The following is an 18,206-nucleotide window of genomic DNA, read 5'->3' as shown; positions in this document are numbered from 1 at the left end:
TTTCTACTACACAGTGATGCAGTTTTCATGAAAATCTGTTCAGTAGTTTGCGCCAATTTGGAACAAACAGACAGACACAAAGTTCTTATTATATTTGTATTTGTACAGGTTGAGTCTCCCATATCCAAAATGCTTGGGACCAGGGGTATTTTGGATGATGGAATACTCCGTATTTTGGAATAATTGCATACCATAATGAAATATCTTGGGAATAGGATCCAAATATACACACAGAATGTGTTATACACACCTTATACACACATCCTGCAGGTAATTTAATACAATATTTTCAATAATTTTGTAGTTCATACAAAGTTTGTGTACATAAATTAAATTAATTTATGTTTCATATACACCTTATACACACATCCTGAAGGTAATTTTATACTATAATTTTAATAATTTGTGCCTTAGACAAAGTTTGTGTACATTGAACCATCACAAATCAAAAGGTTTTATTATCTGAGTCATGCCAAAAATATTGCGTATTTTGGAATATTCCGTATTTTGGAATATTTGGATATGGGAGACTCAACCTGTATAGATAAAGTGGAGTTATATACACAATAGACAATACTTTGAAAGATAGTGGACTTGTCACCAACACTTATCACCATTTATTTAAATTTTACATGCTCAGCAATTATCCAAGAGTGCTACATAATGGTAGGCCATTGGCTGGAATGTTTTTGGTGTGCCTTGCTTCTCGGACGTGAACCCCTTAATGTTAGGGACGCCAGTATAGAGGAGCCTTGACGATTGGCCTGGCGCTTATTCATATATATGCAAATGTATGTAACTAATACCTCAATCTCTATTATCATGTAGGATTTAAATATTGTTTTTGCTGCAGTGTGCTGGGGGGCAAATCTCTTTTTTCTGTGTTCAGTGTAAACCCCGCCCTTTACAAGCACCTGTGTTATGCAATTAGCTGATTTAAGCAATTACCATATTTTTTTGCAGTTTGGTAGAGGCATGAAGGGAGTCAGCATTAGGAGGATGTGCTGATCCTTATAGTGCCATGTGGAGGTTTTTTGGGGTACCTTCAAGGTAAGTTAGCTCTCAGCTTATATATGTACTGTTATCATGCTGTACACCAATTGTAATTATATGACCCAGAGAGGGTGCTACCATTATGTAGCAATAATTATTTTGGGGTGAGCGTTTGGGAGTGGGGCCCCCAGGGGTGTTCTGACTGGACCTTTCTCATGGCATCACCACTTAATTCACATAGAATACTTTTATCACTTCTCTATTTGTTTGTATATTATTTATGTCATTTTAATTCTATCTCATTTCATTAACACTTATTGATTTATCCTTACACATCTTTTCTTTACACTTCACTATTACCTTTTTCCCTTTTTCGTGTGATGCCCTGGGGATGGCTCTTGGCTGGAATTTTATTTGGGTGCCTTGCTTCTCGGACGTGAACCCCTTAATGTTAGGGACGCCAGTATAGAGGAGCCTTGACTATTGGCCTGGCGCTTATTCATATATTTGCAAATGTATGTAACTAATACCTCTAAATCTCTATTATCATGTAGGATTTAAGTATTGTTTTTGCTGCAGTGTGCTGGGGGCAAATCTCTTTTTTCTGTGTACAGTGTAAACCCCGCCCTTTACAAGCACTTGTGTTATGCAATTAGCTGATTTGAGCAACTACCATATATTTTTTTGCAGTTTTTTAAATTATGTACCTGTCGACATTTTGACTATCTGCATATTGATTGTCGATATACTGTATAGTCCATGTTGACATTTTGGTTATTTAAATATTGTACCAGTCGACATTATGGTGTCTATGGGCCTGATTCAGACTCATACACTGCCAATATTTATGCAGTTGGCCGATGTCTTTATTACAATTAGGGCCCATTTGTGAGTGGTAACGGGGGAGTGGTCTGGAAAATGCAGGTGTGTGCCAACTGTTTTATAGGCTTGCCAGATCCAGCAACTGTGTCTGTGCGGAGTGTGACTGGTGCCGGGATCTAGTCTGTCACAACTCTCGGATGGATTATGGATCCGGCCCGTATTTAGGGAGTTGACTAGACTTATGCCTGAGGCGCAGAGTCTAATGTGCCGGCGGTATTCACCAGGGTTCCTCGCAAGAAGATACGGACTTGGCTGTGTCCGACACACAGGTCACAGCCCTCAGGATAGGTTCCCTTATACAGGTGCTGGTAAACTGTGGATGCAGCGGAGAAGACGTATAGCTTAGTCGACAGGCCTGGTCAGTACCAATTGGACTAGACGGTACAAGGGAGCAGGCATAAACAGGTCACAGGGAATAGCCGAAGTCAAAACCAGATATCAGATGCAGTACCAGGGGTCAGGCGAAATCAGGTCACAAACGAAGGTCGGAAACAGGTAATGGAATATCACAGGAACGCTGGAGTATGGTAAATGAGCCTATACTCTGGCACTGGAGTGCTCCCAGAGACTTCGTTTTAAAGGCAGGGCTAGAATAGGCGCCTCCAGTGATGTCATCAAAAGAAGTGCACTGGCCCTTTAAATCTTCTTGCAGAACGGTGCGCGCTCCCCTAGGAGAGCCGCGGCCGCCTGCACACAGCCGCAACAGCGGGAGCCGAAAGCAGCCAGCGCCAGGATCTCCCCGCTTCCGTTCGCCGAGGGAAAGGACAGAGAGCCGGAGGAAGGCTTTGTCGGCAGCGGGCGCCGGGTTCTTGCTGCTCGCCGGAAAACCACTGTGTTGCTGGACCCGGTAAGAAATGACCGGGGTCCGGCACACTGTGACATAGTCCCATCGCCCATTCTGAGTAGTCATAGGGTTAGTCAGAAGGCAGATAAACGACTGATCTGTGACCGATGATGCTTCTTTTTACGCATGTGATTGGATTCGCCAACCCCTTGGGTCCCTCAATACATCTCCCGGCGGCTGAGATATTTGCTTATTAACTCACAGTATCCGCATAAAAAAACTGAGTTGCGACTGGATTAACCTACAGCTCAGACTCTGGCCCTAGCAGACAGTCAAATTCTATTATTTCATAGCATGTACTTGATAAATGACAGCTAGTAGCTGATTGGTTGTTTTGGGCAACTTGTCCACTTGTCCTCTGTAGAATGTTTGCTACATCTCGCCCTTAGCCATTGATCAGTTTTGGTACTATATAGCAGTTTTAATGGAATGTTGCAGATGAATGGGGTAAGGTAGTTGAGTTAAGATAAATAAATATGTCTATAATCAGGGCCGCAAAGAGGGTAAGCACTTTTTACCCGGGCCTGGGCCTGTTGGAGGGCCCGGCAGGCACCGGGTCTTGCAGCCCTGTCCTCTGCCCAGGTAACAAAATTCGGCAGCCACTTAGGGCAGGGAAAGAGAAGAGACTGCTGCTGCAGCACCTCTCCCCCCAGCCCCTCTCCCCCCAGCCCAGCAGTCAGTACTCTCTCTCCCTGGATCTGACACCAGCGCCCCCTTGTGCGGCACGTCCACATGCTTCACGGGCGCGAGCATACTATATTTTTTTATGATTTGTAAGGAGGGGGCCTGGCCACACCTCCACGAGTTGACCACGCCCCCTCCCAGTACCGGGCCCGGTAGCAATGTCGGCTGCCCTGCTTATAATTAAATATCAGACCCTGAAAGAAATTAGGTACATGGATTGAGAATTGGGGTCAAATACTGTATGATTTTAATATGACAGTGGAAACAGATTCATTAGAAGTTTCTCTTAGTGAAGGGGATGGAAAGAGGAAACTTCTTCGAGAGAGTAGTTAGTTAACTAGATCTAGTAACAAGTTACTGTACACAGGTTTTACGTTGTTACAGGCGTGAAAGCAGAAAGGAAGGATTGCAGTAGATTTTCTAAGCGAAATGAAGGGTTAGAGAACTGATGAGAGAAAATATAATTTCTCACTGCATCAATTTTCAAATGATCGCCAATGTCTTGATATGACAGAGAGCTAGTAGGAGGAAATGGGTTATGAGATAGACAGTTAAAATGAGAAGATGGTTATTTGGGAAAGAGAAACCTGGCTGAAATCGTGATTTAATTATCAATGAAAAACAGATATCAGTGTGTACTGCAGAAAATCTAGATCAGGCCACACCAAATACATATAATTTACAAATATTCCAATAAAAACCTTCATCACCTTAAATAATAGATTTGATTAAATACATAATTTGAAGGGCATTAAAAACAACTACAATGCAGGAACATAGGACCTCATTCAGAGTCGGTCGTTGCGGCCGCACGGTCGTACACCACCGATGTTCGCTAAACTGTGTAAAGTTCGCAATGCGCGTGCCCAAACTAGCTGCTACGATCAGAAATTTCTCTCTCCTTGAACACAGCCAGGTCGGTAGTTTGAGTGACAGAATGGGGCGTTTGTGGGTGGTAACAGGGGAAGGTGCTTGAAAATGGGGGAGTGGAGATCCGAACGCAGGCGTGCCTAATTATGCGAACGGTGTTTTATGGGAATGCATAATTAACAAAGTAGTGTCATAGCACACGTGACATGGGAGGTTTTTACACTGACATGATCGTAGTGCTTAAGAGAGGGTATGGTCAACCTTAAGCTCTACGACCAGTTCCGATGGTCTCGATTAATCCTTATATGCCCGGAGATGACGTGTAATGCGTACGAGACGGGGGCGTATTTTTTTGTCTTACGGCCGCATCCTCCCCTTGGTCGGCCAGCTACCGATCCGATCTTAAGGACGCAACTTGCGAGTGCATCATTTGCATATCCGGCCCCTTTTCCCTTACGACCGTGCGGCCGCAACGACTGACTCTGAATGAGGTCCTTAGTCTACCAGGAGTGCCACAACATAATTCTCCAGACCACATATAGTAATATAGTAAAATAACAAATCAATGATAACATCACATAACTTTATAAGGAATGTTGAAGAGTGTGTGCTTCTGGGCATCAAAGAAATGATCTTTTTCTGCAAACATCCAGGAATAAACATAAGATTACAGTATATACACAAAACGTCACAGGCCCATATTTACTGCAATCCTCATTTAAAATGCGGTTATAGTGTGATATTTTCGACTAAATTCGCATTGCGAATTTAGGAAATATCACATGGATGTACTAACATCTGCAGGCAGGGACAGAGCTTGCAATAAAGCTCTGTCCCTGCAAATCCCCTCCGCATACTTCTCTCTGTATATTTCAGAAAAAATACAGGGAGAATGTGTCTGCACATGTTCCGCCACCAGATAACGCAACCATCTCCCCTCCTGCCCCCCTGCGACCACCTACTTACCGTGGTGATCGGTGCTCCAGCCGGTCTCTCTATGCAACAGCTGACCAGGGTCACAGTGCAGGAGACTGGAGACCAGCTGACCGGAGCCAAGGAGGACCTCAACGGAGCACCCATCTCTTCTCCAAGGATGCAGGTAAGTGTTTTCTTTTTAAACCATTTAGACCACAAAGCTGATCACAGGGGGCCAGCTCAGAGCAGACCAGGAGTTGGAGAACTGGTGGACAGCCACAATAACGCCATCTCCAGGTGGCGTTACTATCACAGGGCTTCCCCCGGTATTTTTTCACAGTTTATTTGTAGTAAAATCTGGGGAGATCACATTTCCCATTACAAGTATGGGAAATGCGATATGCTTACTAAAAATATGTGAATTGAAGGTATTGGAATAATTTTTACAAAAACTACTCCAATTGCCCTTTAATAAATGTTTATGTAATAATATGAAGAGGGTGTGAAAACACCCATTTTCACATTATTTTAGTGAAAATAATGATAATAAATATGCCCCTTTGTAACACTTTCAGTTAAAAAATAATTCTTACCAGGAATTAAAAAAGAAAACTTCATCTCACAATTAGATCAATTTATGACACCATGAATGGAACAACTGAAATGTTCTCCAAAGACAGGATCTCCTGACTTGTAGGAAAGCAGTTGTACATGGAAGTATCTTTTGGGATCTTATGGGTTCAGCTTGAATTTACTAGAACACTCACAAACATGAAAGCTTAATATATGATGCACAGGAATATTTATGTCCCTCCCCACTATAATGTGTAATGTATTGGCAAGCAATCTACAATAAATTATATAGACGCATTATTATTTATATTATATATATATATATATATATATAGAGAGAGAGAGAGAGAGAGTCTTTGGGAAGGGACTCCTATAGACTAATACAACTACCGTGGTGCACAGCAAGAAGAGATACGCAGAAAACAAGGTATGCGGCACTCATCCGGACTTTATTATGACAACAACAAGTCAGGAAGATCAACCTGACTTTGTTGTTGTTATTATGAATCCGTATGAGTGCTGCATACCTTGTTTTATATATATACTGTGTATATATTATATATATATATAATATATATATATATATATATATATATATATATAAAAAGAAAAACAAGCGGCACTCCAGGACTGCAAAGGCTGGCTGTGTGGAGGGGGCTAGCACCCCAAGGTGAGCACCTATGCAAACTACAACTAAAGCTCACTTTATCTGAGTGCCGGTTCTCTTGTTCTATATATATATATATATATATATATATATATTTATGTATGTATATATATATATATACATATTAGGGGAGAGCGGGTTCGGATTTCTGAAATCCGAACCCCCCCGAGCCCCCCCGATCCGAGTCCGATCCGAGTCAGGCTCGACTTTTCCCGCCTGACTCGGATCTGAAATCGAGGCAAAACGTCATCTTCCCGCCTTCCGAGTCTCGCGGGTTTTGGATCCTATATAAGGTACACACGTCGGCGCCATTTTCTCACTCGGCTGTGGACAGTGAAGAGGGAGGGTGGGAGTTAGGGCTGTGTAGTGTAGTGTAGTGTAGTGCTGCTGTTGTCCACTACTTCAAAGTCCATAGGGGCTGGCTGTGTTGTGCTGTGCTGCTGTTGTTAATAGGGGCTGTGTCCACTACTTCAAAGTCCATAGGGGCTGGCTGGACTGTGTTGTGCAGTCAGTTCTCCATAGGGGCTGTGTCCACTCCAAAGTCCTGTGCAGTGTCCCAGTCCTAAAGGGGTGCTGAAGTGTTGTCCAGGGGGTGCTCTGTCCATCAGGGGTGCTCCCCCCAAGTGCTAAAAAAATAATATATTTTCTGTGTTTGTGAATTGTGTGCGCAGTAGCCGCACGTGCATCAACAAAGTAGTGCCAAGCGTGCGCCTGTGTCATAAGTAAAGGGCCGGCTGGCTTGACCGTTAAGGGTGCTGTAACCCCCGAAAGTACACTCCAGTCCAAACCAAAAAAAAAATTATTTTCTGTGTTTGTGAATTGTGTGCGCAGTAGCCGCACGTGCATCAACAAAGTAGTGCCAAGCGTGCGCCTGTGTCATAAGTAAAGGGCCGGCTGGCTTGACCGTTAAGGGTGCTGTAACCCCCGAAAGTACACTCCAGTCCAAACCAAAAAAAAAATTATTTTCTGTGTTTGTGAATTGTGTGCGCAGTAGCCGCACGTGCATCAACAAAGTAGTGCCAAGCGTGCGCCTGTGTCATAAGTAAAGGGCCGGCTGGCTAGACCGTTAAAGGGTGCTGTATCCCCCGAAAGTACACTCCAGTCCAAACCAAAAAAAAAATTATTTTCTGTGTTTGTGAATTGTGTGCGCAGTAGCCGCACGTGCATCAACAAAGTAGTGCCAAGCGTGCGCCTGTGTCATAAGTAAAGGGCCGGCTGGCTTGACCATTAAGGGTGCTGTAACCCCCGAAAGTACACTCCAGTCCAAACCAAAAAAAAAATTATTTTCTGTGTTTGTGAATTGTGTGCGCAGTAGCCGCATATGCATCAACAAAGTAGTGCCAAGCGTGCGCCTGTGTCATAAGTAAAGGGCCGGCTGGCTTGACCGTTAAGGGTGCTGTAACCCCCGAAAGTACACTCCAGTCCAAACCAAAAAAAAAATTATTTTCTGTGTTTGTGAATTGTGTGCGCAGTAGCCGCACGTGCATCAACAAAGTAGTGCCAAGCGTGCGCCTGTGTCATAAGTAAAGGGCCGGCTGGCTTGACCGTTAAGGGTGCTGTAACCCCCGAAAGTACACTCCAGTCCAAACCAAAAAAAAAATTATTTTCTGTGTTTGTGAATTGTGTGCGCAGTAGCCGCATATGCATCAACAAAGTAGTGCCAAGCGTGCGCCTGTGTCATAAGTAAAGGGCCGGCTGGCTTGACCATTAAAGGGTGCTGTAACCCCCAAAGTACACTCCAGTCCAAACCAAAAAAAAAAATATTTTCTGTGTTTGTGAATTGTGTGCGCAGTAGCCGCACGTTCATCAACAAAGTAGTGCCAAGCGTGCGCCTGTGTCATAAGTAAAGGGCCGGCTGGCTTGACCGTTAAGGGTGCTGTAACCCCCGAAAGTACACTCCAGTCCAAACCAAAAAAAAAATTATTTTCTGTGTTTGTGAATTGTGTGCGCAGTAGCCGCACGTGCATCAACAAAGTAGTGCCAAGCGTGCGCCTGTGTCATAAGTAAAGGGCCGGCTGGCTTGACCGTTAAGGGTGCTGTAACCCCCGAAAGTACACTCCAGTCCAAACCAAAAAAAAAATTATTTTCTGTGTTTGTGAATTGTGTGCGCAGTAGCCGCATGTGCATCAACAAAGTAGTGCCAAGCGTGCGCCTGTGTCATAAGTAAAGGGCTGGCTGGCTTGACCGTTAAGGGTGCTGTAACCCCCGAAAGTACACTCCAGTCCAAACCAAAAAAAAAATTATTTTCTGTGTTTGTGAATTGTGTGCGCAGTAGCCGCACGTGCATCAACAAAGTAGTGCCAAGCGTGCGCCTGTGTCATAAGTAAAGGGCCGGCTGGCTTGACCGTTAAAGGGTTCTGTAACCCCCAAAGTACACTCCAAACCAAAAAAATATATATTTTCTGTGTTTGTGACTTGTGTGCACTGTGGCTGCACGTGCATCAACAAAGGAGCAGCGCCAAGCGTGCGCCTGTGTCCCATAAGTAAAGAGCCGGCTGGCTCATTTCTTAAAGGGTGGTGTAACCCACAAAGTGCACTACTCTCCAGCAAAAATAAAAAAATATTTTCTGTGTTTGTGTGCGCTTTAGCCGCACGTATATATATCAATATAACATAAATGGAGGACCAAACTTTCTCCGATAAAAATAAAATAGGGAAAGATCAAGAACCACTTCCTCCTAGTGCTGTTGCTGCTGCTGGGAGTTGTTCATCATCCCAGAGAGGAAGTAGGAACATCACTACTTTTACTAAACAATTGACCCTCCAACAGTCCCTAGCGATGAGGATGAAGTACGACAGCAGTCATCCTGAAGCAAAACGTATAACTGAGGCCTTGACTGCTATGTTGGTGTTAGACATGCGTCCGGTATCCGACATTAGTGCAGTGGGATTTAGACAATTGATGGAGGTAGTGTGTCCTCGGTTCCAAATCCCGTCTAGATTCCACCTGCATCCTCAAAGCAGCAGCGACAAGCGTGCGTCTGTCTGTTAAAGGGTGGTGACACCCTCAAAGTGTGCTACACAAACAATTAAAATATTGTTCTTTTTTTTTCTGTCTTTGTGAATTGTGTGGGCTGTAGCCGCACCTGCATCCTTAAAGCAGCAGCGACAAGCGTGCGTCTGTCTGTTAAAGGGTGGTGACACCCTCAAAGTGTGCTACACAAACAATTAAAATATTGTTCTTTTTTCTTCTGTCTTTGTGAATTGTGTGGGCTGTAGCCGCACCTGCATCCTTAAAGCAGCAGCGACAAGCGTGCGTCTGTCTGTTAAAGGGTGGTGACACCCTCAAAGTGTGCTACACAAACAATTAAAATATTGTTCTTTTTTTTTTGGTCTTTGTGAAATGTGTGGGCTGTAGCCGCACCTGCATCCTTAAAGCAGCAGCGACAAGCGTGCGTCTGTCTGTTAAAGGGTGGTGACACCCTCAAAGTGTGCTACACTAACAATTAACATATTGTTCTTTTTTTTTCTGTCTTTGTGAATTGTGTGGGCTGTAGCCGCACCTGCATCCTTAAAGCAGCAGCGACAAGCGTGCGTCTGTCTGTTAAAGGGTGGTGACACCCTCAAAGTGTGCTACACAAACAATTAAAATATTGTTCTTTTTTTTTTGGTCTTTGTGAAATGTGTGGGCTGTAGCCGCACCTGCATCCTTAAAGCAGCAGCGACAAGCGTGCGTCTGTCTGTTAAAGGGTGGTGACACCCTCAAAGTGTGCTACACAAACAATTAAAATATTGTTCTTTTTTTTTTGGTCTTTGTGAAATGTGTGGGCTGTAGCCGCACCTGCATCCTTAAAGCAGCAGCGACAAGCGTGCGTCTGTCTGTTAAAGGGTGGTGTAACTCTCAAAGTGCTCCAAAAAATAAAAAACTATTTTTTTAATGTGTTTGTGACTTGTGTGCGATGTAGCCGCACCTGCATCCTTAAAGCAGCAGCGACAAGCGTGCGTCTGTCTGTTAAAGGGTGGTGACACCCTCAAAGTGTTCTACACAAACAATTAAAATATTGTTCTTTTTTTTTCGGTCTTTGTGAAATGTGTGGGCTGTAGCCGCACCTGCATCCTTAAAGCAGCAGCGACAAGCGTGCGTCTGTCTGTTAAAGGGTGGTGTAACTCTCAAAGTGTTCCAAAAAATAAAAAACTATTTTTTTAATGTGTTTGTGACTTGTGTGCGATGTAGCCACACTTGCATCCTCAAAGCAGCAGCGACAAGCGTGCATCTGTCTGTTAAAGGGTGGTGACACCCTCAAAGTGTGCTACACAAACAATTAAAATATTGTTCTTTTTTTTTCTGTCTATGTGAATTGTGTGGGCTCTAGCCGCACCTGCATCCTTAAAGCAGCAGCGACAAGCGTGCGTCTGTCTGTTAAAGGGTGGTGACACCTCAAAGTGTTCTACACAAACAATTAAAATATTGTTCTTTTTTTTTTGGTCTTTGTGAAATGTGTGGGCTGTAGCCGCACCTGCATCCTTAAAGCAGCAGCGACAAGCGTGCGTCTGTCTGTTAAAGGGTGGTGACACCTCAAAGTGTTCTACACAAACAATTAAAATATTCTTCTTCTTTTTTCTGTCTTTGTGAATTGTGTGTGCTGTAGCCGCACTTGCATCCTCAAAGCAGCAGCGACAAGCGTGCGTCTGTCTGTTAAAGGGTGGTGTAACCCTCAAAGTGTGCTCCACAAACAATAAAAATATTCTTTTTTTTTTCTGTCTTTGTGAATTGTGTGGGCTGTAGCCGCACTTGAATCCTCAAAGCAGCAGCGACAAGCGTGCGTCTGTCTGTTAAAGGATTACATCGGTGACAGCATCCAAGTAGGCATGTCAGACAGTCCGTACCTGTACTGGCAGGAAAAAGAAGCAATGTGGAGGTCCCTGTACAAACTGGCTCTATTTTACCTGAGTTGCCCCCCCTCCAGTGTGTACTCCGAAAGAGTGTTTAGTGCAGCCGGGAACCTTGTCAGCGAAAGGCGTAGGAGGTTGCTTCCACAAAATGTGGAGAAGATGATGTTCATAAAATGAATTATCAACTCTTCCAGGGAGACCAGCCTCCAGAACGTACAGAGGGACCTGTGGTTCCAGCAGGGACGAATTAATACTCTGTGAGGATGAGGATGTACACACTGAAGAGGGTGAGGAATCGGTGGATGAGGAGGATGAGGATGACATCTTGCCTCCGTAGAGCCAGTTTGTGCAGGGACAGATAAATTGCCAGCTTGTTTTGTGGGGGCCCAAACGAACCAATCATTTCAGCCACAGTTGTGTGGCAGACCCTGGCGCTGAAATGATTGGTTTGTTAAAGTGTGCATGTCCTGTTTATACAACATAAGGGTGGGTGGGAGGGCCCAAGGACAATTCCATCTTGCACCTCTTTTTTTTCTTTGCATTATGTACAGTTTGGGGCCTAGTTTTTCAATGCCATCCTGTCTGCCACTGCAGTTTCACGCCTAGATGGGTCACGTGTTTGTGCCGCCCACTTGTGTCGCTTAGCATAGTCATCCAGCTACCTCGGTGCAACCTTTTGGACATAAAAACACTATTGTGAGGTGTGAGGTATTCAGAATAGACTGGAAATGAGTGGAAATTAAGGTTATTGAGGTTAATAATAGCATAGGAGCAGAAAAACCTACAAATTCTGTGATTTTAGCTGTTTTTATGCTTTTTTTCAAAAAAATACAGATCCAAAACACAAAACCCAGAACCCAAAACACGCAAGGGTGGTTTTGGCAAAACCAATCCAGATCCAAAACACGAAGAAAGATCCAGATCCAAAACCAAAACACAAAACACGAAAAGTGGCCGGTGCACACCCCTAATACATATATATATATTGTATATATATTTTACTGCATAACCATGATAACTGTAAGTACCTTGTAGATTTAGTTGATTCCTGTTTATAAATGTCAATGATATTTTCAACAAGTAGATTTCTCTGTAATCCATACACCCCATGTCGGTCCAAGACTACTTCATGTCTGCAGGATGGGCAGCGGAATCGTCCTCCTGTTGCCACAGTATTTCCTCCCCGCGTTGGTAAATATGGATTGGAGGCCTGTGTAAGGTGGAGCGTAAAGGGTACAATTTTTGTTGTATGTTATTACTGTTTCACGATTAATTAGTATTAATATAACCAAATAGTTTTCAACTCTGTCCTCAGGCCCCACCATGCGTATTATCTGAATGTCAGGTGGAATAAGTCAGGTAGTAACCATCTAATATACTCACCTTTACTCCTGTGAAAAGTGTAACCACACATGGCCAGTTGGTGAGGCCTAAGGTTAGGCTTATATTTCTTTTAGCCTCCACTTGAGCCGACTTGCACTAGATCCGGCCATATATTTTACAATGTGCTACAGTGCCATATTTAGTTATTATCTATATATTTATACATGCAGTCATTGTTATAAATTGTATAGAATTGACAGTTCGGGGAAAAATATATCTGGGGTCTATATATGAAGTTGAGAAAAGCCTTCCCCGGAGAGAGGGGTTTTCTCAACTTTTGTCAATCTAACTGGTTAACACCAGACAAATCAGAGATTTCTCTGGTGCTCCATTGTTTACCTCTGTCCCCATGAGGGATTCCGCAATTTAGCAAGAATCACAGTGTACCACCATCTTGAGATGGTGTTACTCCGAGTCCATACCCGTCTATGGTGGACTTGCGAATCTGAAGAGGCTCAGTGTGCATAATGCAGGGACTACATGCTGTCTGTGCTATGCTGCCAATGCAAACTAGAAAACGCTTGCAAGCTCAGCTATATTTCTGTCACGAACATTTTTTTTACATACAGATTTGCAGTTTGTGCAGGGTCTACGTATATGGGCCCTCATTCAGAGCCACTCGCTATTTGCGGTCGTTCGTTCTAAAACAAAGGGTGGCTATTCAAATGAACCGTTTGCTAATTGTGGTCTGTTCACGACTCTAAGTCTGAACGAGCGAGCAAAACTTGCGGTTGTAATTTTGAAAAATACGCCCCCTTGCCGCTCGCATCCTACGTCATGTCCGCTATTTATTAGATTAATCGAGTACATCGAACAGCGTATGAACTGCTCGCTATTCTTGTGGCTGGTTTTTTCAACCGCTATTTTGCGAGCAGTTCTGAGTAAAAAAAAAACAAGTGATGTGGTCAATGACGCTGCTGTATTAATTATGCACTCCCTTAAAACGCCCGTTTTGACATTTAAGCACACCTGCGTTCGAATTCCACACCCCCTTTTTCAAGCACCTTCCCCTGTTACCACCCACATACGCCTCATTCTGTCACTCAAAATAGCAGGCATTCGCTATATAGCGAACAAACGATTTTCGGCCGCACTGACTGGTTCGCGCATGCGTATTAAAATCCGTACGCATGCGCAGATGTGCGAACATCGGTCAGAACGAACGAGCGGCGGCTTACGAGCGGCTCTGAATCAGGGCCATAGATCCTTATTTTTGTTATGGCCTTTTCTCCGCATTATTTGTTTAACCTTAAGGGGTAAACACACCCATAACCCGGGTTTCACATTACATTGGGTCTGTCCTGACATTGCATGAGGTCGCATTATGTGATGAATAATACAGTTATTTTCAGATGATCGAGTTTTATGTTTAACTCATGATTTGGATCATTTATGTGATAAGGAAATACTATTCTAACTTTGATACAATATATTGTCATTATGACTAGCCAGAAAGTAATACAAACAGTAATATTTAAGCTGCATACACACACAACGATTTTGTAAATGAACAATTTTAGTAAACGATTTTAATTCATTTTTTGAAGGGAAAAATGAACGAAAATCGTTTACTAAAATCGTTCATTTACTAAATGTAATGAACGATTTTTTTTTAACTACAAACGATTTTTGCATATTCCCTTAATGAAAATCGTTGAGTTGGTCAGTCTGACTGAACTACAAACTACAAATGTGAACGTGCATGAACGATAATCGTTCATCGTTTTAACTTAGAAAGTGAACGATTTTTCAAAAATTGAACGATAAATTATATCGTTAAAGATAATCGTTCAAAAAATCGTTGTGTGTGTATGCACCTTTACAAACAATGGGCCTGTGAAGCCTGCAAGACCATTATGTGGATGGATCTCGCAAATTTTTATCAACTACACATGCGTCAGAACCTGCATGTAGGCGACTCAGAAAGGAGGTGGATGGTTGCTTTTATTTTCCGAGCATGCAATAAGGCCACAGATCTGGCTGAATTGCCTGCCACACCGGATCAAGCCCAATGCATTTAACATGTTCACAGACATTACATATGCTGTGAACATACACCTTCAGATTAAAATGTCTGTCCGACGGATAGACCAATTATCTGACATTCCAACAACATCCAATATCTTTGCCATACACTGTCCAACAGACCGATAATTATTGCTCGGCAATACACTGTTCAATTATAGGCCCACTCAGCTAATTATCGGCTGATCGGGCCGAGGGTTGAACAGTTTATGCCAGCTTAAGTACAATATTTATGTTGCAATGTGCTACCTAATTATTTGGGAGATTTTAACAGATTTCATATGTGTTTGATATGGCGATGGTTTATGATTATTACAGTAGATTTTACAATATATACAATATACTGTACAGAGAAATTAGTGGTCACTTGTTTTACAGAGCCACCAAACATAAATCATTTGTTAAGCATACATAGTTACATACCAAAGTTATTTACCATTTTTGGAGCATACAAAAAAGTAAATAGAATTTAACAACATAAAAAAATATAATTAAACTCCATTGTCTGTCATGTTCAACTATGAATTAAAGTTTGTCTGTTTGTTTTTTAAATGCACAATGTTTGTATCACCATCTTACGGGTCAGGTAGAACTCTCAATATAACAATTGAGGCGTTATAATAGAAGTTAGAACTAATATAATAGAATGCCTACATGCAAACAATAAAATGCTAATGTGCAAAGATGGGGGTGAATAATTTAATAAACGAGCACTACATTAAACTGAATTATGCTCCCATAACATATTTTATTGATTCAAACAGAGTACAAAAAAATCTTAAAAGTAGTATATGTATATCAAGTTTTTCCAAATAAAAATATTAGTTATTAATTATTATTATTATTATTACTATAAACTTTTTGATGTTGTCTATTAAATGAACTGGCTTTTAAGAGGCTTACCTGGAAAATGTCGCTGGCACACTTCCTACATAGATTATGCTGACAAGGAAGGATTACCACAGGCTTGGAAAACATTTCTAAACATATCGGACATATTAGTTGTTTCTCCAAGTTATCCATAGTTTGCTGCTCTTTGCTCAAGGACTGGTAAGTCAGAGAGGCGCTCATCTCCCAGTTATTCCAAGGAGAGTAAACCTTAGGAGAAATATGTTGTGCTGATCAGTTTCCGGGTTTGCTCCCTTCAAACAATTCCTGGACTTGTGCGATCAAATGTCCTGTTGGTTTCCTCAGCTGGATAACATTGTTTAAAGGGTTGCATGAAGAGAGTTCAAGCTGTTTTTAGTAGCACTTAGTCACATGTTGCCATACTGCTCTGTCCATATATGAAAGTGACACAAGGACAGATTCAGACAGGTGATGAATCCCAGGGATATCAGCTCAGCATTCCACCCTGTGGGAATAGGGAGGGCAGGAGCAAGTGGGCAGAGAGACATCTGGAGAGGAATGACAGCTGTCACCAAATGTGTCTTTGCTTACACTCAGCTGAGCAGTGACAAAGTGTTTCTAAATCTAGAACAGTATATTATTCTTTAACAGAGTATTCAACATAAGTTACCGGCTCTGTCTGCTCTTGGGGCCTGACGCTGCAATAGGGTGCGTCTCTATAGATATGTCTGCCACTCTGTACACTGAGGCACACTTTTATTTTATTGTTTATTGTGCAAAAATGGAATCTTCACAACAAAGTTTAACTTCCTTTCCCATTAGTGATAATATAGTTAAGTTTTTGTTTTTCTTTACTCCTAAAAGGATAGTCTTTTTAGGTTTACATGACTTTTATTAATCATGAGAATATGGGGACATGGCCACTGTCATTTTTTCATATGCCAACATTGTGTATGTTAAGATTTTTTTTAAATTTCTCAGAAAGCCCCTCCAGGTCCAAAACTGCCAATTAAAAGTATAGGAAGGGACTGAGGGCCTGATTCAGACCCGCTCGCGAGCGCTGAGCGCTCGCAAGCGGGTCGATGGTGCCCTAGTGCGCATGCGCACGACGGAAGGAGCTCCGTCGTGCGCATGCGCGAGACCCGCATAGCGACGGCCAAGATCCATTTGGCCAGCCACCCCCCCTGCCCGCCTCCAAAACGGGGAGAGCTGTCAATCTCAATCGACAGCCGCCCCGTTTTGGTGCAAGACCCGTAGCCGGAGCCAGCGTGCGCATGCACAGTGGGGGACCATCGACCCACTTGCGAGCGCTGTGCGCTTGCTAGCAGGTCTGAATCAGGCCCAATGTTTTATATTACAATTCTCAGAAAGCCCCTCCACTGTAGGTCCAAAACTGGTCCCATTAAAAAAAGTATAGGAAGGGACTCTGGTTTTTATTACATTTCTCAGAAAGCCCTCCCAGGTCTAAAACTGGTTCCATTAAAAGTATAGGAAGAGACTCGTTGACCTGTTTTCTTCCAACTGTGAAAAACAGCACTGCAGAATGCAAGGCCTATTCACTCCAATCATTTCTGTAACCTAAAATCTAATTTATACATTGCTCTACAAAATGCCTTTACTCTGGCAGCTCCTCTCCTTTGCAAATGCTGACGGCATACTCCGTTAACCTAGTTGTTGGACAGAAATGTAATCACACATTTGTGCAAACAGAGGTGCATGGTGTTTATTTATTGTACTGTGAAACAGTTGTGTTTTGTAAATAACTTTTTGTACAGGTGGAGTAAACTGTGTATATTCTTAATTTGAGTTATACGTGATTCAATGTATTAACAGTTATTTATATAGTGCACACATATCAAACAGCACTTTATAGAATGCATTAGGAATAAGTTTCTTTAAATCTATATTTTATTTGTCAGCAAAAGTAAGCTTGAATGGCACAAGCAACGTCTGGATTTCTGCCTCAAAAAGATTGCTGTCCCATCATAGAACATACACAAAGAGCAAATCAAGATTACTTTCTGAATGCGCAGAAGTGTACCTATATTTCTATTTATGCTAATGTACACATATTTAGGGACCTCTAGTATACAGTTGCATGCCTATATTCCAGATATTGGGAACCCCCCTGTAATATCAGTCTGCTCTTAGATTTTTGTGTTTGCGAGCCAATCTGTAAAAGCATTTAATAGAAACAGTAAAAACCACTCAAAATTTCTCACAGATAAAACTTTATGTCCAAACCTTTTTTTAATTTGTAAAGAAATAAAGAAACATGCTGCTCTCAATCTGTGGTGAATGGGTTCAATTATATCTACCAAATGTGTGCATGTAATAATAATTGTTTAAGTAATGACAGAAAAATATGTAGATGAAGTAAGAAGGTGTTTTACTAAATTATACACATGACCACAAAGACATAAAACATGCATGCACAAAAAGAAAAATGTATCTCATCAATAATAATATAATATAAACATAAAGGCCCTGATTCAGAGCCGGACGCTCTGACCAGAGCGCTCGCTCTGAATCAGGGCCCACCTCCATTAAAATGGAGCGTCCTCCTGGACGCTTGTATAGCTGTGGGTTACCACCCACAGCATATACGAGCGTTCAGGATGATGGTCGCGATGGTCTTGACCATCGCGACCATCGCCACTGCGAGCAGAAGCCTGCGGTTGAGTTTCT

The 18,206-nt window shown here is 42.5% G+C and overlaps 1 protein-coding gene across 6 annotated transcripts in view; it reads right to left on the bottom strand.

Moving 5' to 3' along the window:
• The window catches only part of TRIM55 (tripartite motif containing 55), a 192,930-nt gene extending 176,993 nt beyond the window's left edge, over positions 1-15,937 (bottom strand). For 2 of the 6 annotated variants that reach the window (XR_015878049.1, XM_088469336.1), the window contains exons 1-2: positions 15,573-15,937; positions 12,290-12,471 (exon numbers count right to left, since the gene is read on the bottom strand). Coding sequence is in view for 4 of the 6 variants with exons in the window: in XM_088469336.1 (XP_088325462.1) it covers positions 12,290-12,471; positions 15,573-15,740 (350 nt within the window). In the remaining 2 variants the exon portion in view is untranslated. The remainder of the gene's footprint in view (positions 1-12,289; positions 12,472-15,572) is intronic. The other 4 variants (XR_015878050.1, XM_088469338.1, XM_088469340.1 and 1 more) reach the window with 3 other exon arrangements.
• Positions 15,938-18,206: the final 2,269 nt, after the last annotated feature.

The sequence above is a fragment of the Taudactylus pleione genome, unplaced genomic scaffold (assembly GCF_031769625.1).
Source record: "Taudactylus pleione unplaced genomic scaffold, aTauple2 ptg000090l, whole genome shotgun sequence".
In the NCBI taxonomy this organism is placed as follows: domain Eukaryota; kingdom Metazoa; phylum Chordata; class Amphibia; order Anura; family Myobatrachidae; genus Taudactylus; species Taudactylus pleione.
Note: the sequence above shows the minus strand (reverse complement) of the source record. Positions and strands in the feature narration are given on the sequence as shown.